Source organism: Athene cunicularia, assembly GCF_003259725.1.
Source record: "Athene cunicularia isolate RWA chromosome 5 unlocalized genomic scaffold, athCun1 chr5_part2, whole genome shotgun sequence".
Taxonomy (NCBI): Eukaryota; Metazoa; Chordata; class Aves; order Strigiformes; family Strigidae; genus Athene; species Athene cunicularia.
The window spans coordinates 4,415,376-4,440,629 of record NW_020799102.1 but is presented as its reverse complement, the minus strand read 5'-3'; the positions used below and the strand labels follow the sequence as shown (position 1 = coordinate 4,440,629).

Below are 25,254 nucleotides of genomic sequence, written 5' to 3'. Positions count from 1 at the left end.
ACAGACTTTCCGGGGGAGATGTGATAGTGCTTGGCACTTGGTTTGCTGCAGTTTGAGATTGGGAAACTGAGTAAACTTGCTTTTCAAGAACTTTGTAAAATACCAAGTCATTGTTTTGGTGCATGGAGAGTTACTTTTGTAAAAAAATGGATATTTTGGTCCTTTGTTCCAAACAAAGAATACAAAGGAACGTTCAAATCTGCAGCTGTGGTGGGAGGTTGTGGTTTCTGCAGGGACACCACGTACATTCCATCTCATGGAATGCACTTGGTATGACATTTAACAAAATGTGTTGCTTAACAGCTTCGAGAAAGACCAGCTTAATTGTAAAGATGTATGCAGCGTGAGCCCTTCCTTAAGATGTCATGCCTTTCCTACACTTCAACAGAAGACATTTATTGCCAAGGTAGAGAATGAGATTGTGCTGCTGGGGAGTATTCTCTTGAGTATTTGTGGCTTAAACCAAACAACAGGAGGCACACTTCTATGTATCTCGGAAAGCAGAAGGATTCCCTGACCTTAATTGAAATGATTAATTTGAATAAGTAAGGAGAATTGTTTATTGTTCTTCAAATGTTTATGTAGTCATGTTGAAAACTGCAGCTAATCTACGGTCTTTTACTGTCTGCTTTTTATGCTAATACAGTGTTATTTGCAAAGGTCTAGGAAGGACGCCTGTTACTGGGCTTATTGGTATTTGTGTTGACTAGCTGCAGAATAGTTTCCATAGATGTCAAACAAAACTCTTATTTTTAACTTGAGATGGTGAGTTTGGATGTTGTCCTGCTTCTATTTCTTAATGAAATCCAACAAAGAGCATAGGAATTCTGATTTGTTTTTGGTGATTTGTTTCTTCTTCTTGTTGTTCTTTTATAACAGACCTTACCAAACTATTTGTTAGTATTTGATGAAGTGTGTCTATGTTTGTGGTTTTGGGAGGGAAATAGTTGGTAACAGTAACATTTTTTTCTCCAGAAAGAAACAATGTGGGTAGAATGAGGTGGTAATTATGGCACTTAATCAGTGAGACATAATTACAAATGTAAGCTCCAATGTATCAGCTGTGAGGACTTCTAAATAATACAATAGTGTCTAATGTAAACAATTTTTATAGGACTGATGGCTTTCCTAAAGATCTGCCTGTCATACACTCTATTCCCTGCATTTCTTCCCCACTGGAAATACCATACTGTAATTAATGCAAGATGATAATTATTTTAGGTGTCTATTTTAATGAGGGGCTAGAATTTTCAATATTACAAAAATAGTTCATAAAAAATTTAATAAAATTACAGAAGCAAACAAGATAAAACTTAAAATCTCTCTTCAGAAATGGCAGTCAGGAAGAGTATAAAAATTGATGTTTGAAAGTGTGTCTCAAAGAATACAAGTTTAAGCCAAGAAAATTTCTTGGTGACTCTGTAGAATACAGTGGTGTATGGTTATATCTAGGGTTCATGAGTATTCCTGAGACATTAGGAGAACAGCAATACTGAAATAGGATTTAATTAAAAGAATTATTATCCAAGCTTGTTTTAGAGGAACATAATTTATTTGAAAAGTAGAAATAACTTGTAAATCTTCATACTTCAGAGTGCTCAACATTTGTACCTCTCTCGGATAGGCCATGAGCATCAGTAGTGTAATCTTACTTTCTGTCTTTGTTAAAGCTTCATTTTTACTCTGAAAAACACTCAGCTTCTTGAAGATATTGGAAGTGTGCTAGTCTTCTGGAGAGTGCAGCTCAAGCACCAAAAGAGCTCTGCGTGTTAGGGGTGTGTGTGTGTCTTTTTAGGAACTACAGAAGCTGAACCTCATTGAAACTGATTTTTGTCAGACCTGTTTCCAGGTGTTAGAGACAAAGAACTTCTAGTTGGTGAAGTATGTTGAGGCATCTGTAATTGTTTTTGTCAGCCTGTGCTTTTCTGCAAGAGCACGTCAGTTCTTATTAGTGAACCAGCTTATTTTGTTTTGCTAGTTCGTGGTTTGGAGACAAGGGCTATCTGTTTCTTTCTCCACCTTTCACTGGTATTGCTTGTTCTAGAAGACTTAAAGGTGTGTAATAATCTCTTGGTGTAGATTCTGCCTTTTGTTGATTGTTTTCTGCATTTCCCTTCTGTAATGTAGTGGAGAGGTCAGAATCTAGAATGGAAATTGTGTAATCAATAAATTGTGTTCAGCTTCTTTACCAGGACCCATAGATCCCTTTGTACAAAGCCGTTCTCTAGCCAGTTGGCCTCCTACCTTTACTGCTGTATGGGCTTACTCTGTCCCAGGTGTATGTGCCTGCATCTGTCTGAATGTCATGAGGTTTCTTGTCAGCGTATTTCTGCAGCCGGTCAAGAGACCTCCAAATGTCTCTGCCCTCTGGTCTAGTGTTGTTTAAAACTGACTTTTGTAGTTATTTGGAAGGTTTATTAAGCATGGCTTTTGGCCAGCTTTTGTGTTGGTTTCCTCTTTAGTTCTATGCTGTGAAGAATGACTATAAGAAAGTATGATAAATCAGCAGCCTTAAAGACATTTTGGCATCTTCCTGCACTAGTGCACAAAGCGCTCATCTATTCTGTCTCAGGTTGCTTATATAATATAGTACAATTATGGAACTTTGTAAATTCGGCAAAGATGGATGCTTGGCATATGGGATTTTTTTTGTATGTGTTCAAAGAATGGTATAGATCTCTGAGAGATATTTCTTGAAATCTTCATTGCTTATTGTGTTTCCCATGGATAAGCTCAAATATTTGTAAGTAAATATTTAAGCTTCCAAAAAACTGTTGGGTTTTTTTTTTTTTTTTAAATCAAACCTCTGTTACTGAAGAACTCCATTACTAACAGTGATGTGATAGCAAAACTTCAAGCCAAGTTACAGTCAGGATAGAAATGCTGGTGCAGGCATCTGTGATTGTCTTGCTCTAATTTTTCTTCAAGCCTTTACTGTGCTTGGCTCAACTGGTTAGTTTTACGTGTGTGCATTTTGATCTTCATTGTGACAGACTATGTCAGCTTTGTGAGAAAATCACCAAATAGCCTTTTCTTGCTCATGGAATTTGCTCGCACGGAAGTTTTTCACTGCATATGTCTACAGTTTACATGGCTTGCTTCTTTTTAAGAGGATATGTAGTAAAGTAGAGGAATGGAAATGGGAGATAGATGGGGCAGCTGAGAAACAGTGAAACCAAAGAATTGTACTTGTTTTATTTAAATCCATTTTGAGCTACATTCTCTACAAGGTCAAATTTTGATTTTTTTTCTTAGCAAGAAAGGTAGAAGAACACACAGAGGAAATGGTTAGGGTTTAAGAGTTAAAAATCTTTGAGTAAAATGTGAAAAAAGGATATTAAAATTAGCATATTTGTGGGCCTTATTAGAATTTATTTGTGGAGTTGGTAGAATGCTTGGAATCTATACTTCTCATGTAGAATTGCTTAATGATTTCTAGATTCACTGGGCTCTTACTATTTATTTATATCTCTTTCCTGAGCCTCTCTTCAGGGCCTATTTTTTCCTTCTCAGACTATGGATATTAGGAACATCTTTATAATATGAAAGCAGAAGTCATTACATGATTCCGGGAGCCAAGGTCTTAATAAAGATGCTAAATTTCATCTCTGTTTGCAAGTGGCAGCTCAGAACTGCCTGCCAAAACCTTTTAATTGGATTAAAGGCAAGGCTGGCCCAAAATATTGGAAATATGTATCTCCCTGACTAATGCCACTGTACATTACTATTCTTGCTGAGGTATTAACGAGCATGTGCCTCTTGATTGTTCTTGTCAGCAGTTCTAAGACCAAGTCTGATACTTAGGTTGGATTGTTTAAAAATACATTAATGTTTTATTTGGCTTAATACTTATTTCTAGCATATATAAGAGTTTAGCAAATCTATCCTCTTACCCCCAACACTTTTGACAAATGCACACTTAAGAAAACCTCTGTGTGTCAAGGTTTGTGCTTGGGTGCTTTGGGGCTGAAGAGGCTGTGTAGGCGCTGCTGTCTGCTGTCCAAGAACAGCATTCACAAGCCTTCACCGTCATCTCTGATCAGCCAGGAAAGACAGTTCTTCATCATGAAAGCAAATAAACACTGGAGTGGGTTACCTAGAGGAGGAGTGGGATCTCCCTTGCTGGAAGTATTCAAGACTCAGTTTGGACGACCCTGGATCGCCTAATCTAAGGCCTTGCTTTCAGCAGAAGGTTGGACCAGAGGATTTCCTGAAACCCCTTCCAGTCTAGGCTTTTCTATGTCTCTCTGATTCTTTATTGGGAAAGGGTAATGCTAATATACCAAAGTCTCCCTCAGATTAGTTTGGGACAAGATTTTGTGTATTGCTAGTTGTCCTTTTGTGGATGAAGTGGGGTTTTTTTCCTTTCTCTAGATTTAGTTTAATCTTTTGAAACTTTTAACATCCTTTTCTCAGCAGATCAGTCATGCTGGGTGTATAGGCTGAACTGCAACAAAATGGGTTTTATACTTTTGGGAGAATCTAATTATTCCAGAGGAAGCTGAGATTCCTGACATTCGGGACTTAGGATCCTATCAGAAGAAGATATCTCCTTAATGGCCCGAAGAGTTGTACACGGAGTTAAATCCAGCTGGCGGCCGGTCACGAGTGGTGTCCCCCAGGGCTTGGTGTTTGGGCCACTCCTGTTTAACATCTTTATTGATGACCTAGATGAGGGGATCGAGTGCACCCTCAGTCAGTTTGCGGATGATGCCAAATTGGGTGGGAGTGTTGATCTGCTCGAGGGTAGGGAGGCTCTGCAGAGAGATCTGGACAGGCTGGAGCGATGGGCTGAGGCCAACTGCATGAGCTTCAGTAAGGCCAAATGCCGGGGGCTCACTTGGGCCACAACAACCCCCAGCAGTGCTACAGGCTTGGGGAGGAGTGGCTGGAAAGCTTCCAGTCAGGGAGGGACCTGGGGTTGTTGACTGACAGCTGGCTGAACATGAGCCAGCAGTGTGCTCAGGTGGCCAAGAAGGCCAATGGCATCCTGGCTTGTGTCAGCAATAGCGTGGCCAGCAGGGACAGGGAAGGGATCTTACCCTGTACTTGGCACTGCTGTGGCCGCCCCTCGATTCCTGTGTTCAGCTTTGGGCCCCTCACCCCAAAAAGGCCATTGAATGACTTGAGCGTGTCCAGAGAAGGGCAACGGAGCTGATGCAGGGTCTGGAGCACAGGTCTGATGGGGAGCGGCTGAGGGAACTGGGGGGTTTAGTCTGGAGAAGAGGAGGCTGAGGGGAGACCTCATCGCCCTCTACAACTACCTGAAAGGAGGGTGCAGAGAGGGGGGATGAGTCTCTTGAGCCAAGGAACAAGCGACAGGACAAGAGGGAATGGCCTCAAGTTGTGCCAGGGAAGGTTGAGACTAGATATTAGGAAGTATTTCTTCCCAGAAGGGGTGGTTGGGCATTGGAATGGGCTGCCCAGGGAGGTGGTGGAGTCCCCACCCCCGGAGGGGTTTAAGAGTCGAGTTGACATAGCGCTGAGGGATCTGGTGGAGTTGGGTACTGTTAATGTTGTGTTGATGGTTGGACTAGGTGATCTTCAAGGTCTTTTCCAACCTAGATGATTCTGTGTATGATAGTTGAGGCCGTACTTTGCCAACAAGAAGAAAATACCCTTGTCGTTCATGTGGTTGGAGGGTAGGAATAGAGAGATTCCACAACTATTACTGGAACCACATTGGAGACAGGCATTCAGGTCATATTCCTTTGCTGGAATGAAGAGACCACAGATGGAAGATAATTAGCACTTGGTGAGTTTTTACTAGGTCACCCCATGTATATTAATTTAACAAAAAAGTTACTCCCTAGCTGAGGAAGACATCATTGTTTCTCTAAGGCATCCAGCGGGACAGATGTTGAACTCTCTTGATCCAAGAAATGTGCATTGCCCAATTAGAAATTTGTGTATAAGTAGACTATTGTGGATGTAAAGTAATTGTTTTCAGAATCTAAGCAGTTTTAAAGTATTATATAATCTAATACCCTCACGACATGGGAAAACTATAATTTTTTTCAGCAAACTAAAACATTAAGTTTTAAGAATTTGCTGATCTCTGCTGTACAGTAATGCTTGTTGGCTCTTGCTTAGTGCATATTTAAAGGATGGTTTAAGAAAAAAAGGGAAAAAAGAGTTAAATCTTAGTTTGCATAGTAGTTTAGCATGGTAAACTTGTACCAGGTTCTCTTCTAGTATGCTACAGCTCAAAGACTTCTTTTGAATTTTCTTGGTTCAGAAGTTTTGAAGTTCATGAGTTAGGTGTTTACACAATTGGAGAAGTTTCACAGCTTCAGAAATATAGTTGAATCCAAAATATTTATTGATATTTACAAACAGCCATGGATTCTTTGCAGGAACAGTTCTATCAAATACTAGTAAATATATGAATTAACTTGATTGTAATTTTTGCAGACAATAGACTGGTGTCTGCAAAAAGCTATTGACTTAATGATGTCGTCTTTTTTCACTACATCATTTAAATTGTCTCATGGACTAATTAATCTGCAGCTACTCTATATGTATGTTTGTTTTTTCTTGCTTTTGCCTGTATGTTCCAGATTGTGTTAGAAATAAAGATGTTTTGGGAACTCTGTTTTAAGCCCTGACTTGTATTAACTAGTTGCAATCTGGTATCAGTTGGTCTTTTGCCATTCCTGTTGTTCAACAAAGGCAACTTTTCCCTTCTCTGGTATTTGTATTACTGGTTGGTTGGTTTGTTTTTAAACAGCAGTCCTACACCCTACAAAATAAAGGGTTGAATAAGGTTCATGTTAATGCATGTCTACATGTGCAGTGGGTTGACGATGAGGCCCAGCTCGTATACCTTTGTAGCACAGTGGAAGTCAGCGGCGTTAGTTTTCAGCCAAAAGCAATATAGTCACGTCTGCATGATGATGTGCCCGGGCTATCAGATGTCTCGGAGTGTCCCACCTCCAGTCAGTCTGGTTCAGACACTCACTTGCCTTTCTTTTAGCTCGAGTTTCTCTGCTTTGTGCTATGTTTTACAAAGTAAGTGTGCCCTAGCTTGTTGCAAATGACACAGCACTTGATGTGTCCTGATCTCTTCCCCAGATACAGAAAGTCCTTCTTTTTACATACACCTATTTGATGTTTCCTAAATCTGGATTATCTAGAACGGTGCATGATACTCTTGATACAAAAGTCTTGCTGAAACACAGTTAGACTGCTTAAAATATTTCCTTGTCTGTCTGGAAATACTTGTCATGATGTATCCTGGCATTGAATTTTTTATTTTTTTCCCTGCTATGTTACAATGGTGGCTCATGCTAAGGTGCCTCCTGCTTACTGATCAGTTTACTGTCAGACATACATTATGCATTGTTTTGACATTTCTGTACTTTCAGCTGCTAGGTCATGCTTTGGATCTAATTTTGAATTTTGTATTTCCCTTGCTTTTTAAAACTTTTTTTTTGTTGTGTTTTGTTTGTTTTTTTGTTTGCTTTTTTTTTTCCCCTTAAACTTCTGTTTGACTAATTATCCCCTACATATGAAACCTTTTGTCAACTGAAAAAATTTATTCATGCTATATTTATTGCACAGTTACATCTCTATAAAAATTAGTATTTTCTGCCAGTCTTTACCGACAAGAGACAAGACTAGAGGAAAAAGTAATTTGGGAGTGAAAATTTGTCTTGCCAAATACACCTTTTTACTGGATTTTTTTTATTCTTTTTTTTTTTTTTAATTGACAGGCTGTCATGCAATTCCTCTTGCTTAAGTTGGTTGTAGGCTCTTCTGTCACAATATGGTCATGAATATTTCATTATATGTTTGAAGAAGTGCCTTGCTGAAGATAGTAGAAGTCGTGGTTTCTAATTACGTCTGGGTAGTTCCTTCATATAACTCAATTGACCTCATCGTGTCATTTTTTAATTCAACTGACATTACTTAAAGGAACAAAAAGCTGTAATTCATGTAGGACTCCTGGTATTACAATGTTGTTATATAACAATGCACTCAAATGTACATACTAGCAGCAGAGTCTTGATTTTAGGCTGTGAAGTTTTAAACCTAGTAACTTTTCTTCTAAATGGATAACTTGACTTTTTCCTCTGCTTGATCTCTTCTGTTGATTGCTGCTGGTCATGAGGCAGTCCTCTTCTGGAGCTCCAGCTGTTCCCAGTCTTTGTTGCTCATTTGAAAAATCCTGTTAGCAGAGGAAATGTGGTAAAGTTCTGCTTCTGTCATGGCCAAAATAGATGTACTGTAAGGGTGTATGGAGACGAAAATGAGAGGTTTCTGGAGGAATAATAATTCTATTAGAAACCATAAAGGCTCAGGAGATGGGCTTTCATTATAAAGCTACTTTTTCTTTGATGTGGTAAATATCTGTTTGCTATTCAGTGTGTATATTGCTTAAAAACAAAGATGCTGCTGGTTTGTTTTAATCTTCTTATTGTAAACCCTCAAATTAAGATCTTTTCAGTCAGTATAATCTGAGTCTGATTTGAGAAAATTGGTGCTAACCACCCTCCTTACCATAGTGGAGATAAAACTGCCAAGACGTCAAAAAATATAGTTAAAGAGAAGCTTAACTACAGCCAAAAACCCTTCACTGCTGCTTTTGGCTGTTACATCTGTGTGCAAGCATGTCTGTTTGCTCTGTCCAGGAACGCCAAGTCACACGAACTGCGGAGTCGTATAGGCTGTAGTATTTATTGCAACATGTGCTGCGAGTTAAGGTTCTGGAAGGAATACGTCCATTCTGTGTTTTGTGGGTTAGAAACGCATTTCATTTGTGTTTCTTCTCGCTCCTATTTTATCTAACACAGACTGATTTTTTTTTTTGTCTTTTTCCTTTCCTTCTGAATGTTTGTTCTTTCAGTCTTTATTAACATCTAGAAATAGGGTGAGTGGCAGATTATCTTCAGTTTGATGGAGTCTCAAGATTGCTCCCTTTAAGCAGTTGGTGATTAATCAGAGATGGTGTAAAACTACAAATTCGTAAGTTTTTCAGGTATATTTAAACACAACTAGTCAGTAATATGAAGATGAAGTAAAGATGCACTTCTAATGTTTAAACTTTGTGTAGGTGTTCTAAGAGCGGGGTCCTAGTGCACTTTTAGAGGCTGTAGACAGATAATGAAACTTCCAGCTGAGCAGGAGATTGAGGTGGTCAGTCATTCTTACTTGTCTGTCTTTTATCCTCCTTGAGTTTACTGTCCCCTTGGATTAGCCAACATAACTCTGAGTGTTGTCTCTCCCTAACCTGGTGTCTCAGTGATCTGAGTTACTTTGCACTCTACTCCATGGTTTTAAAAAAACTAAGATTAATTTGGTAGAACTGGGTTAAGGAACAACTACGTGTTCAGTTATGGCGGCTGACCTGAGGTGATGAGCTTTTGGAGGTAGTAGGCTCAGCAATGCCTTGCAGCACAGTCTGAAAGAGCGAAATGCACTAGTAATAGCCTTTAAACAAAGTCTTTCCAAGCATGATGATCTCTTTAATATCAAACCTCTTCTTAATCAACACAGACTTAATTGATATAATTTATTTATAAGATGAATTTTATGCAGATTTTGAACTGAGTGAATTTCACACTTTATAAAGGATACAGCTGGCTATAAATCTTTGTAATTTATATACTGTGGAAGGCCAGTAAGGTAAAATGCAAGATATTCAGAATCCTTCTGGCCAGTTTTGAAATTACTGGTACTTCCAAGAAAATAACAGGGTCTTTGAAGTCATGATACTGTATTCTTTGTAATGTAGAAACATTAAAAACAATCAACTTGATGGAAGATCATTCTTCAGAAGAACTTCATAGATCTTGCTTGAAGCCTCAATTTAGTGATTCATGCAAACACATGGGTTGTGCAGTTGTCAGACTTTTCAAAATAGAATACACAACTGATGCAGAATTTAATGGAGTGTATGGGGTAGATGCATAGATTTATATATTACTTGTCAAAATACTTGGTAGGGTGGTACCTTCTCTATATGTGTGAAGTAGAATAATACCGTGGAATTCTGGGGGCTAAAGAAGACTGTAAAGTAGTGTAGAAATGGCAATGTGAGGAGGGAGAAAATTAAAAGTAGTGAACACTATTTCTAGAACAGTTGAGATCTTACTGTTTTGTAGGAGTAGGAATGTGTATTGCCATTTAGCACTTCCTCGGAATGGCTTATGCTGCCATCGTGAGGAACTTTTATTACAAGTAGCTGCTTCTACGCTGTGGTACTTGTTCATCATTTAAACAATTCTGAAGTAAGACTGTTGAAGCTCTTTTGAAATTTCCTTGACTATGCCTACAGAATTAATAGCATATTTTGGATAATTAAATTAGTTTTTAAAATATTTAAAAATCTTTCAAATGCAAGCATTTGGAAATGAGATGAAGTGTAAAAGTGAATCTGGGTAGGTCTGGTGTTCAGGTTGCTGCGCTTTTGGTGATCTTTATTTTTTTTAAAGAAATTCAGTGAATCCTGCAGTATATTTCTCTTATGATATTTTGAATTAAAAAACACAGGACATCTGGAGTCTTCTAGATCCTTATTATGCTGGTTTTAGCCTGCAATGCAGAAGGAAAAATCTTCTAGAATAACAACGTCATTCATAATGTGAAGTTTATGATGTATGTTTAGGCTGAACAAACACTTAGAAGTTAATGGAATTGCAGTGCTTTTCTCTCTTTTAGATGGCAAGATTAATCTGTTGGAACACAAGTAAACTGGGAATGGTGTTGACATTTTGGAATGTTAAATCAAGAATAAATCACAATTTCAAGTATCATGTATGGTCTTAGAGGGTAGCAGTTTCTCACAGTCTCTGTTATTTCAGCTATAATTTATTTATAGTACCAAACATGTCATGCATGAGGGGGAATGTTTTCTCAGTCTAGAGAAATCCATCGGAGGGGGTTTTTTATGTCTTTAAATACTCCTAAAGCCATTATCAGTTTAATCTGAGCTTCTTACAAAATTAGTTTTTCTGTGCCAAAAGCTTAAATCTTATGAAAGCTGTTCACAGAGATTCACATAGCTTCAAAGTATTTCTCTATGCAGAAAAGCTGTTTAGCATATTGATACTTTCCTGGGTCTGTTCCATTTTGGATGACATACCAAAACTGGGAAACAGGTCCACAAAGCGTTACAGGCATCACATGTGTAATCTTGTTCTCTTCTCTTTAAAGGACATCAGTAACACAGATCCTGTAGTTTAAGGTTCCCATCTATTAATTTATTATAATAGTCCTTTGGAAATGTGAAAATGTATCTCATTTTATGCTTAATTCCTTTGTCCTCATTAGTGTAAAGACTAATCTGTCTCCCCTTCCTCCTTTTTAAAGTAAGAAAGCTGTTTAAGTATAATAGAGTAACCACAAAGTAAGTTTGGGATCTTTAGCTTGTTGAACCTGCTGTGGGAGAAGAGGTGGCCCTCTTTCATGGGATTTTTTTGTAGTATATTTATCAACTATTCCCTTTTACAATTTAAAATTAGCATGTAAAAGTTGTGTACTTCTTGGTAATGACACAGGTCTGATTTCTGAGGAGTGTTAAAGATATGAACCTTGGCGTTCTCCAGGAAGCCAAAATTAAACTTGAAATGGGTTGAGAAGAAATACTTCCATTAGGAATGGCCAGGATTTCTTAGTCTTGTATAAAAAAAAAAATATGGTTTGCGAATACCTGAACATGATAAAAAGATTTCATGTTACAGACAGTTCCTAAATTTGGAAGGTGCCAGGGACAGAAGCAGCAGCTGAAGTATTGGGGAGATCACAAGGAGTCTTGGAAAAGGGAACAGAAAAAAGAGTGAGTCACCAGGATGGTGAAGTTGTAATTGGGAGAATCTGGGAAGAGAAGTGATTGTCCAGAATAATTGGATAGAGCAATCCAAGAAACATTACTTGGCAGATGTGTTGACCAAAACTTTCTATAGGCAAAAGACCTCCTTGCAACCAGGGGTTGTAAGAATTCATTTTATTGGTAGCTCGGTGTGGGGGAAGGTGTTTAGGGCTGATTCTTAAAGGTGTTCAGAAGGAAGGGACACTGGGATTTCAGCAGTTACTTGTAGTACTGCAAGAATAAATTGATCTTCTGTGTCATGTAGTTTGTGGGAATGAACAATGTGGGAACTGGTGTCAGGTTATGCGAATAATTACTGTTACATTTGTATAAAATAGCAGAGTGAAAATTTGTCAGCACTGTGCAGCTGAAATGCAACAGCTTCTTTCTGATGTTGCTCTAAACCTTGTATGTGCTTGTTTCTGGTTTTAATGTACCCTTAGGAAGTACTGCCTGGGACATGTTCCCTGGTGTAACATTATGTAAATATTATTTCAAAGCAAAAATTACTGGTGACTAATTAATATTATGACTCCAGCTTAAAATATTTTATAGTAAGCAGAGATCAATGTTATTTTTTAAACTTCATGAGCACCTGCAATTAAATGTAAAGTAATTAAAAACAAATGTTCGGTTAGGATGGATTGCCACTTACTCGATCTCATCTCCTGTTCGGTTTTAGTGCAGGTACTTGTATAGCATTTACTCCTAGAACCACTTCTTTGCATGTATTTTCATATCTCATTTAGAAAGTAAATAAGGAGTAATGGAATTATTTACAAACTAAGTTTTTGATCCTGTGGGGATGAGTAAAATAAAAGCTTAGGAAAAAGTTTAATTTCTCACATGTATGTTTGGTGAACTGGAAAGGAAAAGGCAGGCTTGCAATTTTACAGATTATTTTATCTTATTTTTAAAATTATGTCCTTTAATAAAAAGAGCATGGTACTTTTACCTTTTATAGTTTTCATTGCATTTCATTTCAGTCAAATCTTTTTTGTTTTTAAATGAATACTGCATGTAAATATAGCTAATAGATGCTAAAGCTGTAAAGATGGACCTCTTCTGATTTTGTGTCATACCTTGCATATTGCTTTTTTGAACACAGCTGTAATACAAATACAGATAACAGCGAAGATCACAGGAGCTGTGAAGAGCGTTTTAGTGATGAGAATAAAGTCATAGGAGCTTCCTGAATAATAACACCCCCCTTCAGCTCCCTTCTCCTCCCAAACATGGAAAGAATTTCAGTTGTGTATTTGTAAATGGTGGTATTTTCACAAAGGCTTCTCTGTGTATCTGCAGTATAAGAAAATAAATATAAAATACATCTTCTGTGCTTTAATATAGCACAGAATGAGTTGAGTCTCTCAAAGACTGTGGATTGCCTATTATATAATTTTAAATGAACAATTTTTTAGAGAAAATAAGGCAAACACTTCTCTGGCAACTAGATTTATTATGAAGAGCTTTAAGGCAAATCTAATAGAATCAGTGTGACCTACTTAAATTAGCGTAACATGTTAGATAATTGTTTTAACACAGCACATTGTTGAGACTAAATTTAGTTACCGAGATCAGTTACAGTGAGTATTCTGATTGTGTGGAAGTATTTACAAAAAAGTTTTAAAGATATTGAAGCAATTGGACCAGAAATCATTTTGTGATAGGCAGTATTTTGAAGACAGTTTTAAAGCATAACAATTCCTGATAATTCAGTTACTTTGCCATAGGAGTCGTGGAACATGTCGAGGCTCTTTTAATAAATTTAATATCTCACAAAACTGCAGACATTTTTAGTTCATACCTCTGAGGAGAAATTTATAGATTTAATCCACCCATCCTGAAAGACCTCCAATTCTATAAGAACTTCCGTTTAAATCCTGCTTGCAATAACTGTTTCTGCTTTGCTTCAAGTGATTAATCTGAGGAGGTATATTGTCCTGAAAGATTATATTTAATTTGGCTTTATATAACAAGATGATTAACTTGTTCTAGATGGGAGGAAACCCAGAAGGTGATTGGCTGCAAATGTAATTATGCATATTTTAGCCATAGAAGTTGGGTGGCCAAGGACTAATGTTGAGAACTAATTAAAATAATGCAACTCTATTAAAACATCAGTTTCTTGGTTTTAGAAATTATCTGGGATATAATATCATAATTATAGTTTCTTGATATTTTGTATTTAAATGTATTGCCTTTATCTTGAAACACATGAAAGAATGATGGCACTAAGTGGAAGTGGCCATGTTAGGGCATCTCCAGGAGGGGATGGTTTTAACATCAGTGTAAAATCAACTAACATTAAATATTCAAACTTAACATCAGTTACATAAAATTAGCTAATTATGTTTTGTTTCTCTTAAGCCAGTCTGAAGCACTGGAACCGATTTAGAGACCAGTTTTAGTCCCTTTTCTATGTGTGGATGACCTGTTGAGAGGAAGTGATGGCTGTGAGGAAGGCCGTATTCTGCTCTAATCGTCTTCCTTCCCCTTTCTTTCTTTCCCTAGGCAGAAAGAGAGGAGTAAAGACATTAATGATTTTTTTTTTTTTTTTTTTTTTTTTTTTTTTTTTTCCCCCGGCAAATGTGGAGAGGGCAAGTGTGGTCCTTTTAATGATTGTGCTTCACTTTTGAGTGCTTATGAATACCAGGCTTAATCATGAGAATGGTTAATGACTGCCTGAAGCTGATGGTCTGTAAACAGTGCTATAAAAAAGTACTATCTTGGGTATGTATCAGTATTCAGTCCTTCCAAAAAGATTGTAATGTGTCACATTTGAAGCCTGGTATTTTTTCCTGTGTTTCGTATACTAAATGCCTGAGATAATATAAGGATTTTGTACTGATCTCTTGCTAACCCTTTTTGGGTTTTCCATCCTGTAACTTTAAATGTGCAGTGTTTATTTAGTGCCATGTTTTTCAAGTTTGCTTTGTGATTAGAATACCTGCCTGAAAGTTGAGTACTGTTATCTTAAATAATTAAGGCAGTGAATGTTGGATGTTCTTAACACATACTGTTACCACTGGCTTTCCATCAGGACTTAGATTCCAGGTTTGTGAAAGATCCTGATGAGAAGGGTAGGATTGTTCCTTGATCATTGTAGACTTTGCTTTCAAAGTGATGGTTAACTCTTACCAAAGAGAATACGTATTTGCAGTATTTCAAAAGTGTTTAAACAGACTTTTCATACAAGGCATGAAGAGTGGAAGTATTTGTAACGCCTTCTGAAGTAATGAAATTGTTCTAGCAGTCAAAAGCTTGATTGCAAATGTAATCAAATGAATCTATTATCTTGGAAAATGTCTAGCTATTTTTTAAAATGGCGAATCATAGGGTTTATTGTCCAGGTTTGAGTCTGTATCTCGCTTCTTTTAGGTATTTCATTTTTTTGTGTTTCCATAAATGTCATTGTTCTTTTAGAGTTCTGTGCAGTCCATTCAGTTCTTAGCAGTGTGACCGTGATTCAAATGTGTGTTGTATATGGTATAATTTCATTGTTAAGTTTAATTTCTTCCATTTCAGGGTGGTAGGTTATGATTTCCATTATCAGGTTCCATGATAATGGAAATCATAAGAATGTAACATAATATAAAGGATTCCTTAGCATTATTTTATTCTGAGGTTAAAGTGACATACCAAGGAATATGCCAAAATTAAATAAATAAAATATGTTCTTACACCAGCACATAATGAAGCGTTTAAACAGTTGACTGTTTAGAAAGATGAGTATGAAATATTTACATTTCAGAGAATAGGTTACATTTTTCTCTACTTCAGTTTGCAGTGCTGATTTGTCAGTTAGTGGCATATGAATTGACCTAGGAAATGAAGAAGTTTTGCTATGCAGATTAAATTTCTTAAATGCAGTGAACAAACACAAGTATGATAAAAAGTGCCATCTGTCTAATTAAGCAAATAAAATATTTCTTCAGGGAGGCTGGGATGGCATAGACTTGATTAAAACTCCGTATACAGTGTTTCTGGCTTTTAACTAAAAAACACTCACCTTGCATTTAGTAGTTCAGGTGTGCCTGTGGGGACAAATTCAGCAGATGTAATCCAAGAATTGATGGATACGTTGTTTCTTTTTTTAATGTGCAGATTATAATCCATTAAAATGATAAACAAACAATCTTGAACTGATTTTAAGTACAGAGTTCTAAAATATTTTGTGTAGTTTTAGGAAATAATTTCTTAACTTTCCTGTGTCTGAACTTTATTTTTTTTTCATCCTCCTAATGACCTTCAACTGGTTTTAATATGCTGAAGTCGATACTAAAAATATTTTATCAAGAATATTTCAGATTACTTGTAACAGTGATATTAACTGAATGCAAGCCAGCTCTGGTTTAGAAGTCTTAATTAGGAAAGCTTATTTTGGAAGTGGTTTCATTTATCACTCTGACCTCAGGAGTTTGTACACCCTACAGTTTCTTTTTACTCTCGTTCTTTTGAGGCATGTGGAATTATACAAATTGCCAACTTTAAAGTGAAATGACAGTGTTTCATTTACCTCTAATTGTAATGCTTTTCTGTAATCGCATACATGATTTGCACAATTTTTAAGGCATTGTATTTACAGTTTATTTGCTAGTAAGAATTTTGAATAGGTTATTCGTATAGATAAGAATTCATCAGGGCTGTTAAGATAAAATGTCTGAGTTTAAAAGGACACTGTATGACAGTCCTCTTGTGTAGAAGACTGTGTGTGATTTATCCTGAAGATGAAAAATAGACTCAGCCTTCCTTATTTGCAGTCTTACGAGGTGCACATTATATACTCTGGAGCTTCATCAAGGCCAGCAAGCTGAAGTTTGGATGCCATTAAATAGACATCTGTTTAGTTTGTATTAATGACTTATGTCTTCTGGAGAGAGAAACTTACTATATTCTGATAGCTCAAGTAAATTAAGATTTATTTGGGTCATGATAGAGAAGAACCTGTCTTCTAAATTCAAAGTGATTTTAAAAATTGCTTATAATACCAGCATTCTGGCTTCTACGTATGTTTTTAGTGACCATTTTTATTAAAAAAAAAAAAAAAAAAAAGCAAAAGTTTATTCCTTTACAGTTTATTTGGCTATTTTTTTTTTTTTTATTCAAACATGTTGGTTAGTTTTTTTATTCAATATTTTCATGTCACTTGGCAGTAAATATTTGTCTCTCTCCATTATAATTCATTTTTAAGTAGGATAATGTAGCTTAATCCCATTTCAGGCTATGCATATTTTTTTTACATAATAATGTCATGTCTTCATGAATGCTTTTTGTTGTTGTTTAGAAATTATTTCAAATTTAAGAATATGGAATTATTTCATACAGTGAGAAAATGTATTTTGATTTCCTGATTTTCTTTGAACTGAGATGTAGAATACCTGCTAATTCTACAGCACACAAGATTTATGCTCTTGTATTTACAAATGTAGTAAGCAGAACATGGTCTTTTGAAGATAGTCAATACCTGGTACAGGCCTTAAAAATTTTCTCTGTAGAACTGTTTGGAAAAATCTTGTATAGACAGGTGAAGTTGATGAACTTTTTATGAGAAACTAGGTGGGTTTGGTCAGGGCTTCTTTAATTTTGGGTGTTTTTTTCCCATTTTTTCTTGGATGTGTTCTGGAATTCTCTCCTTTTTCTGGCCAGTGGTGATGCTGGCATGGGTTCATGCAGCTGTGATGCAGCTCTGATGGCGCAGGATTTCAGGCAGGTGAATCCTGCAGCCTTTCTCCACCAGACTGTTATACCTGATCTGAGTGTCCCCAGTGTATTGCAGGTTCAGCCCTTTTGACTTGTGTATGCTGTAAAGCTGGGGGGATGAGGTGTTTAGTCCTTACGCAGCTCCTTCCAAAGCCAGTGTGAGGGCAGTGCCAGGGCAGCCAGCTGTGCCACTGCTGCAGCCCGTGCTGTGGCCTGTGAACCTCCTGCTTTCCAGCAAGAGCAGCCTCCTTCTTCCAGTCTGCTGGCAGGTGATGGATTGCTGGCAACGTCTGTGTGGCCAGGTGATATGTTTACTTTGTTTCCTGGGTCAAGGTCACGGGGATGATACAGACTGAATCTGCTGGTGGAAGGTAATTTTTTCTGCTGTTGAGGATGAGATCATCCCCCAAAGTTTACTTAGGTTAAAATTCAGAGATGTACAGTACAGGCTGTTTATGTGCACAGGTACAGAATAACTAACTGACTGCTGGTAGCAATTAAGTGATCTTGGGAGCTAGTTTTCAGTTGCAGGTTACTTGTGGCTAATTGTTTCAGCTGGAATTGCAGTTAGAGAGGAAGGCAAGGTCATAAGGAGGGTACTTTCCCCTTCTGTCTGTGTTGTGGTCAAAGGCTTTATATTTGTGAGGTTTCATGACTTGCAGTAGGTTAATTTACAGCCCAGGTATTTCTTGGCAACAATAAAACATCAGGATGTCTTATGGGGCAGAAGAGAATTTTACTTGCTCTTTCTGCAAATTGTAGACTAATTTAGCCAGCTGTGGGGCAGAATGGCCTGGTTGAGAACAAGATACCTGGTGACATGGCAACTTCATTGTGATTTTAGGTTTTGCAGGCAGGAAGATTCACTGATCTAGTTCAACAGGACAGGGTTATCTCTCTGACAGGCAGAATGCCAACTGTATTCAGTTGCTCATGAATCAATTGAGAACCTTTGGCCACAATAAAGAGTAGTTTAGCCTCTGCCTGAACACTTGCTAAACAGTAAAGAAACATGCACTGGTTATCTGACATCTAGATCAAGATTGCACTTTATTAATCTCCATCCTCATACATGCTTTTTTTCTGGTATTTGCTATCACACAATATTAGTGAGAGGCATTGAGAATTCATGGCTGGCTGTTGAGACATCTGATGGTAAAAGTTACTTGAGACAGAGTAAGTGAAATAATTATGTCAAACAAAATGTGGCTGTTATGGCTCCAGGCTCCCTAATTGGCTTATTTTGGTCTATGAGCTTTAGGTTTTTGTTCACAATTGATTAGTTACCTATCCTGCCTCCTATGCTCCAAATAAAACTGTGGAAAAAAAAAAGTGCTGTAACTGAAAACAGAAGCCGAGTTCTGTTTTTTTGTTTAAAAGTCTCTGAAGGTGTGATATGTGAGGAAGAGAAGCTGCAGTGTAAAGCACAGGAGTTGCAGGGTGGTGATTGTTTCTGGATGTGAGAGCTTCTGGTCTGGGTCTTCAGTGATGCTGGTTTTTACCTCCTTTTGCTTTGAGATACAGTAGTAAACAATGCTGTTCTAGCTACCTCCCTGAACAGATACTTTGCAATAAAGGATCCTTTTGTGAACAGAGCTAAGCTGCTGCTGGAATATACCTCCACGTGGCCCTCCAGCCATTCTGTGTTGGTCATTGTTACAGAGAACCTGGTGTCTGTAGGTGCCATGGAGCATTACTGCAGAGGGTGATGGCAGTAGTAATATGTGAAGCCTGATTAAGGATTCTGTCTCTTAAGCACCCAGAGGAGAGTAGAACAAATGGAGTCTTAAACTACTTATAAATGGAGAGTGACAACTTAAAGGAAGAGTGGAAGAGGCAAGAGAGGGAGGTGTGCCACCTCCAGTTTCGGCATAAAGGCTAGGAAGATGGGCTTGCAAGTACTAACAGTGATCTGTGCTTAGTACTTAAGCTGTGATTTTTGACTGGATGTAGAATTGGAATGTGTCAGGTCAATGGAGGTTGCGCAGGCTGCACCGTAACTGCTTGTAGCTGGAATGGCTTTTGGGTAACGCTGTTTAGATGGTCTTGCAAGCCAGGGCCCTGGTTGTGGATTTTAGAGAATCTTTACAACCTGTCTAGAAGTAAAGTGGCCAATAGCAATTGTATGTTTGAGCTAAAAATATAATCTTGCTTAGATGTGAATTTAATAATTTTTGCTTTTTTGTTCCAGATTGGAACAAAGACATTAAAAATATTATTTCTTAATCCAAGTAAGAATGTCTGGAAGGACTAAGGTAGCAAGCAGACATATCAGTCCTAGTAACTTCATGATGAATTCTCAAATGTTTAGAGTAAATTCTAGGCTTTGTTTCAGGTGTAGCAATTTTTAAAACCTAGCTTCAGACTCTTGACAGAAGGACTCTATCCAGACTTACTATTTGTTTAAATCTACCAAATAAAGTATTCATTGTGGGATTCTTCCAAATGCAGTGTTTTTTTAAGTTCATTTTGTCAAGTAGTATTTAGCTTTTTATTGTACGTTTTTAATGACTGGTTCCTGGAACAATGTTCAGAACATGTGGAAGCTGGTGTCTATCTAGAGGGCTAGTTTTCAGCCAGTGCTGCTGATGTCTCTGTGACTTTCGTGCCTCTGAAGAGGAGCAAGGAAAGCAATGAAACAGAACTGTTTGCTTTCGTATGTGGTATCTTAAGATTAGGCTTCTGGATGCAGAAATGTGTCTACCTAAAATAAAACCTACTGCTGTAACTTACAGTTACTTTTACTTCTCTAGTCCTTGAAGGACAAATCCTTAATGGAAACAAATTCCTTAAAGTTTGAATACTTTATACTTCAAGGCCCTAATTATTTCTACTATATAGAGTTCCATCACTCTTACTAGCCTGCACGGTCACAGAGAGGAGCGTGTTGGCATTTTGTCTTGCAAAAGATGCCTTCCTCAAGAATTTCACAGGATATGCAAGTTTCTTTAAAGGAACCATTTTGCAAATTGAGTGTTGTAGAAATAGCTGAAAGCCAAGTCCTATATGACTGTTGCATGTTTTCATATCTTAAAAATTAGGTTTGAGAACACATTTTTCTTTCTTTAAAGTGTATGCAAGTGAAAATGAAGGCATTTTGCCACTGAGAGGCTTCCCTAAAGTGAAGGGAAGAATGACCTAGAACAGCTAGATTTTAAATTTCTGTGCTCTGGTTTTCATCCCAGTGTAGACTCTCCTAACTGCTGTGTAGGAAGGCTGGGCAGTGGCTCTGTTCTGTGGAGAGTGCTAAGCTCCACCTGTGATGCCTGGTTGAGAGGAACAAAGACAGACTTACTGGGACAGATGACTGAGGATTGCATAGTGCTTGAAAAGTCTTAGAACCTGTATGTTGTTTCTAGTATTTGGTAATAGCCAGTGGAGTTCAAATTTCACACCTGGGTACCAAGTAAAGAGTTAAGTAGGTCTCTCTCTCTCCCCCTCGCAGTACTTTTTCATCTGACCTACCCAGCCTTTCAATGGCTAACATAGGACCCAAATGCAAATTTAAAGCTCCTTTCAAATGAGATTTCACTTACTTTTGTATCATAAAGAGACACTAACTTTGTGTTCCAGTGTTCAGTTTGAGAGGGTAGCTTTGTACTCACTATTTCCTTCTAAAAATAAATAAGACAAGCTTGAGAAACTAAGTGGAAATTCTTGCTTTCCTTGGAAATCTTGCCTCTTGAATTGGTTTTGTGTCTGCATCACATATTTCAGGAGGTGACAGTATATGGTCAGAGAATGTGGGGAAAATGTGGGGAAACTGATGTGTCCTTGTGAAGTGTGTGGGACAGTTGTCTAATCAAATGTTGCTTGATTTTGGGGATGTTTACTTATTTTTAAAGATCTTTCTGGGAATGATGTAAAGCTGATGGAGGATGAGGATGGGTAAGAGACACCTCTAGGCTCAATAAATGGGCTGTTATGCTGAACAAGCTCGTAATGGGCCTGCTGGGATAGTGCCGTGCATATGTCAAGAAAGTTGCTTTAACAGCAGGAGGGAAAGAGGGGCTGGAGAAATGGAAAGCTGCTGAGAGGCAAACAGAGCAACCAGGTATTAGGAGGGCAGGTAAATGGGAAATTTTAAAAACTAGAAGGTGGGTTAGGAGAGGGGGAGAAGGTAGATGTGTGTTCTGCTTTTGAGAACGCAGTTTAATTGAAGTCAGAATACAAACATCTTCATGTGCTACCTATTTTCTTTTGGAGGTTGCTCGCTTTGTTTTTTTAATTAGGTATCTTACCTGAAAACAAGTAACCTGCTTATTCTGTTTCTGCTTACGTGACAATGATTGCTTCAGTTTTCTTGGGAAACTATGTTGAAAAAAAACCAAAAACCCTTCAGTTGTTTGACCAACAAGTTTAGGAGTGGCAGCAGAGATTATGCACTATCACTGAACTCACTAGTCTGCCTCAGAAAAGAGTGAAAGACATGCTTTGGGACCTAGTTTAGATTGCTTTCTCACGTGGATGCTTTCTTCCATGTTCTGGTGTTGTTTTCAAGTCCTCCTTCAAGTCCTTCTGGTACTTTTCCGATATCACTTCTGGGATGTTTTGTTTTGTTTTTGCCTATATACAAATCCAGTTAGTCTTTAAGTCTGGATGAGTTTTGAGTTTTCAACAATAGTGTTCTTCTTCAGTTTCAAATTTGCCATTGTTTTTCAATGTTGTTGAATATTTACCTATTCTTGTGTTTTGTACAGAAAGGAGGATAGGAACTTAACATTATGTCTAAGTCCCTTTCAGTATATTGAGTATTGCTGTAATATTTTCTTTGTAAGTAATACTGTTATTTTTGAACTCCATGTAATGATTTTTCCTACATTTCCTGTAGTATTTTTTCTCTTCTATTTTAGTGTCTAATATATTTTGTAGCAGGAAGGGAAAATATCAAATACAATACTTGGTATGAGAGTAAATTATTGATTTATGGTATTGATGTTACAATAATTTCTGCATGACACTTCATTATATTTTTATGAATACTAAACATTTTATATGCATTTTGATATATCATCACATAACTGTCTACAATATGCCTGCTTTCACTTTTAGACTTGATGAATTTGATTTAGGTTCCAGTAATGAGGTTAGTTTCTGTTTCTCCTTCAGTCTGCCTTTTTAGTTTAAATGAATTTTCCATTAGTTTACCAAGGATGCTACTTGTTTGAAATATCTGAACGTGGTCATGAGCTTGCTCTTCTCCAGTCTTTCAGCCTACCCTTGCCTTTTGAAGTGCCGTTACACCTCAGTTAAGTATTGCATACCTTTTCAAGTAGCAGCATTAAATGCTGTAATGGCTAACGGGTCAGTTACTTCAGTATTGAGGTCACAGTAAATTCTGGAACACACAATATTTGTGCCTCAATCTTATTTTCTGTGTTTAATTTTGTTCCAGCAAAGTAGTAAGCATTATGTGTCATGCTATGCCAAACAATACTGATGTGGTTATTTTTAAGTAAGTTTGTTGGCAGTAAAACAGGGAAGTAAAATTCAAACAAACATGACTGCAGTTGGAACAAACCCCACTTGCCTCTCTTATTGGAGGTGGTGTTTGGCAGGTAGGTCCTGATCCCAGAGGTAGTTCTGTGCTGCAGTCAAGCCTGCATGTGGAAAGAAATGAAAGGGGCACTTGGTAAATGTTTGGTATCATTGTGTGGAGGCTTTCTCTTTGGTCCTTACCAGATTTTTTTCTTCCCCCTTTCTCCCTCTTATGCCACACTTTCCCTTCCTGTTTCCAAAGCTGGTATGATGCCTTCCAATGAAGGGTTCTGTAAAGATCATCTTAAATTTAGTTTTTGTCTGCCTGTTGTCATTTTGCTTATCCTCATCTTTAAATGCTGTGTAATGCTGTCCACCCGTTAAAAAACTGTACAGTTTCCACCACATTTTAAAATTTAAATGGCTTTTATATTTAAATTGAAATTTCAGCACAATAATGTCTCTGTTGTATTACAGCTAGGAGCAGGAGACAAAAAGAAAGGTCTATTCTGAATATTCCCACACATCTTTTCCCTCAAATGCTACAACTGTTTTATCCCTTCATAAATCTTTAATCAGAGGATTTCAATACTTAATTACAAAAAAAATTTACCCTCACATCATTCCTTTGCTGTCAGCCAGTATTTTTCTTATTATGTGGCTAAGCTAGGCATTAAGGGACTAAGTGATCTTTGCAAAATGGCATGGTGAGCTACTGGCAGCCTTTAAGACTCCTGGTTTATAAGCCTGTAATCTGCTGACTTGACAGTAACATTCTTTTCAGTTGGCAAATCAAACGGAAACACCCTAAATCCTGGTTGGGACTAAGAAGAATTATCCTGAGATGAGAATTACTGCATAAATGCGTTAATGCTGTGATTATCAGTGTCACAGAGGCACCAAATAAAAAGTGAGTAAATATGCAGGATAGAAACATCAGTGCTCTAGGGCTGTGCACACGAGGTGACTCCTCAGGCCCAACCCCAGCAGGGTGGCAGGATGGCTTACATGGCCCGCAGCGGCTGTGGCAGCAGGGATGAAACCAGCAGTACTTACCCGAGCATGCCTGACTGGGCGGCAGGGAAAGGTGACTTAGACAGGCCTGCTAGAGTTTTCTCTTCCTCTCACATGCACACAACTTTTTTTTTGCTGTTACCTGTGTGGGTTTTTTTGAGTCATGGGTTTTGGATGCTCTCTCATGTTATGTTTATAAAAGCTGCTTTTTCGAGTCTGTTTGTAAATGTTCAGCTGATCCCACAACGTCCTTTGTGCTTGAATTGCCTTTTCAAGCTTTTTCTTTACAAACCAGGAGAGGTATAAAAATTTCTGCAGAATTACGTGCCCAGAAGGTTGTTTGTTTCTTCCAGATATATCAGTTGGGCTAATAAAAAAATATTACTTCTCTGGGAAAACTGTTATCCTGGTATTGTTCTAGGACTTCAGAAATTGGTGCTGTATGCAGTGACCTATGATATCTGCATGTTATTCAGTGTGCAAGTGTAGATTGTATTTATTGTGTAAAATGGCCAAAGATTCCCCAAGTTGTAGCTGGTGGAACAGTCAGTTACTTGACTGAGCTCTATGTGTGACAGTGTCCAGAGCTAATTAATAAGCACTCCCATGTTTTTGAGATCTAAGCCCTTATTCTGTAGTGTGTGATTTTTTTTTTTTCCTGTTTTATCTCTGTTTTAAATGTTATCATGTTTCACAAATAAACACCTTTTTTTTACACCTTGACAAATAATAGGCAATGTAAAACATCACAGTGCTGTTAAAACACTGTAAAACCATCTGAGTTAAATGAACAAGAAACTAAATGTTTTGCTGTGATCAGATTTAGTTTTAAATTAAGGTACATTTAAGGTAGAAGTACAAGCTCCTATTCTTTCATGTCAGACTTTAAAAGGTACCTAGCATAGTGACAAAGTTTTGTAATGTTTTCCTAATGACTGAGATGTTGATTACAAACTTGTGATAAACCAAGTGAAACCGATTCAGCCTTTTTCCAAAACGGAGAGATGAAATAAAATAAGAGTAAATAATATATCACAGGGTAGAGGTATTAAATTCAATATTTGTCCCAAGTTCAAACCGTGACAATATTATAATGTTTTCCAGTACAGCTAGCAGAGATAATTAAATAATTTAAAAATCTGTTCTATTTAATATTTTGCTTAAACTAAGGAAGTCATCATGTGAAGGCACTGTGTACATCATCTTTACTCTAAGAGTAGTGTAGGTAGATAATCCTTTAAGTCTAT

The 25,254-nt window shown here is 37.4% G+C and overlaps 1 protein-coding gene across 1 annotated transcript in view; it reads left to right on the top strand.

Annotated features, from left to right (window-relative positions):
- The first annotated feature begins 272 nt into the window (after positions 1 to 272).
- The window catches only part of PLEKHA7 (pleckstrin homology domain containing A7), a 131,688-nt gene continuing 106,706 nt past the window's right edge, over positions 273 to 25,254 (top strand). The window contains exon 1 of the mRNA XM_026850380.1: positions 273 to 406. Within this exon, the coding sequence (XP_026706181.1) occupies positions 366 to 406 (41 nt within the window). The 5' untranslated portion in view covers positions 273 to 365. The remainder of the gene's footprint in view (positions 407 to 25,254) is intronic.